The sequence below is a fragment of the Austrofundulus limnaeus genome, unplaced genomic scaffold (assembly GCF_001266775.1).
Source record: "Austrofundulus limnaeus strain Quisiro unplaced genomic scaffold, Austrofundulus_limnaeus-1.0 Scaffold3631, whole genome shotgun sequence".
In the NCBI taxonomy this organism is placed as follows: Eukaryota; Metazoa; Chordata; class Actinopteri; order Cyprinodontiformes; family Rivulidae; genus Austrofundulus; species Austrofundulus limnaeus.
In genome coordinates, this window is record NW_013956033.1 from 2,477 (window position 1) to 3,445 (window position 969).

A 969-nucleotide genomic window follows, 5' to 3' on the forward strand; every position below is an offset into this window, starting at 1 on the left:
ACGGGAGGAGACAGGAGGAGACGGAAGGAGACAGGAGGAGACGGGAGGAGACGGGAGGAGACGGGAGGAGACGGGAGTCAGGATCAAACACGGCCCAGATTTGAGGAGACACAGGGAGGTAAAAAGCACTAAATCAAACGCTGTGAAGTGTAAACTCAGCCCGACAGGGAGGTGCAGAGGTTTAAAGCAAACAGACTCTGATCTAAATGTGGTGAAACATGCAGGAAGTGAATGTTTGGATCAAACAGATGAACTTATTCATCCAGAAATTCAACGCGCCCTGAATCCCTGAGGGCGAACAGAGGAAACAAATCAAACAGACCCCACAGACGGAGGAGATTTACTCTGATAATCATCAATAAATAACTTGAAACGTGCTAACACGCTAACAGGAAGCTAACGAGGCCGATCCTCACAGAGTCAGCTGCAGACCGTAACAAGCACTGAAACTTTTTTACTCTGAGGAGTGAAGCTTGTCAATCAGAACCCTGAAACCACGGTCTGTCTCCGTCAGGAACTGAACGGTGTCCCAGCAGAGACATGAAGGCATGGAGAACAAACGCACCCTGGCTGTGTTGTAGATCCTGAAGATGCGACTGATGACGTCCTCCTCCAGGTCTGCAGAGACAAACTCCACCTGCAGGGAGCCGAGGCGATGGAGCCCGTTCTCAGGCCAGTACTGAGGACACAGCTGGGACACAAACAGAACCTCACTGATCCGGTTCAGCCCATCACAGGTCGCTTTGTTTACCTTGTTTGTTGATTTGTTTACCTGTGCGGGGTCGACGTCATTCAGCATGACGATGGACGTGCAGTGGTAGTCCAGGACCAGACGCCAGAAGTCCTTCACTGTGTTGGGCAAAGGATGCTGGGTAATGATGAACGCCGATGGCTGCTTGTAGCTCTGAAGCAGTGACACACACACACACACACACACACACACACACACACACACACACACACACACAC

The 969-nt window shown here is 51.1% G+C and overlaps 1 protein-coding gene across 1 annotated transcript in view; it reads right to left on the reverse strand.

Annotated features, from left to right (window-relative positions):
- Window positions 1-886, reverse strand: part of LOC106511936 (receptor-type tyrosine-protein phosphatase mu) — a gene marked incomplete at both ends in the record, with an annotated part of 3,314 nt that extends 2,428 nt beyond the window's left edge. Inside the window, 2 exon segments of the mRNA XM_014000652.1 lie at window positions 566-691; window positions 773-886. Of these exon segments, the coding sequence (XP_013856106.1) occupies window positions 566-691; window positions 773-886 (240 nt within the window).
- Between the last annotated feature and the right edge of the window lie 83 nt (window positions 887-969).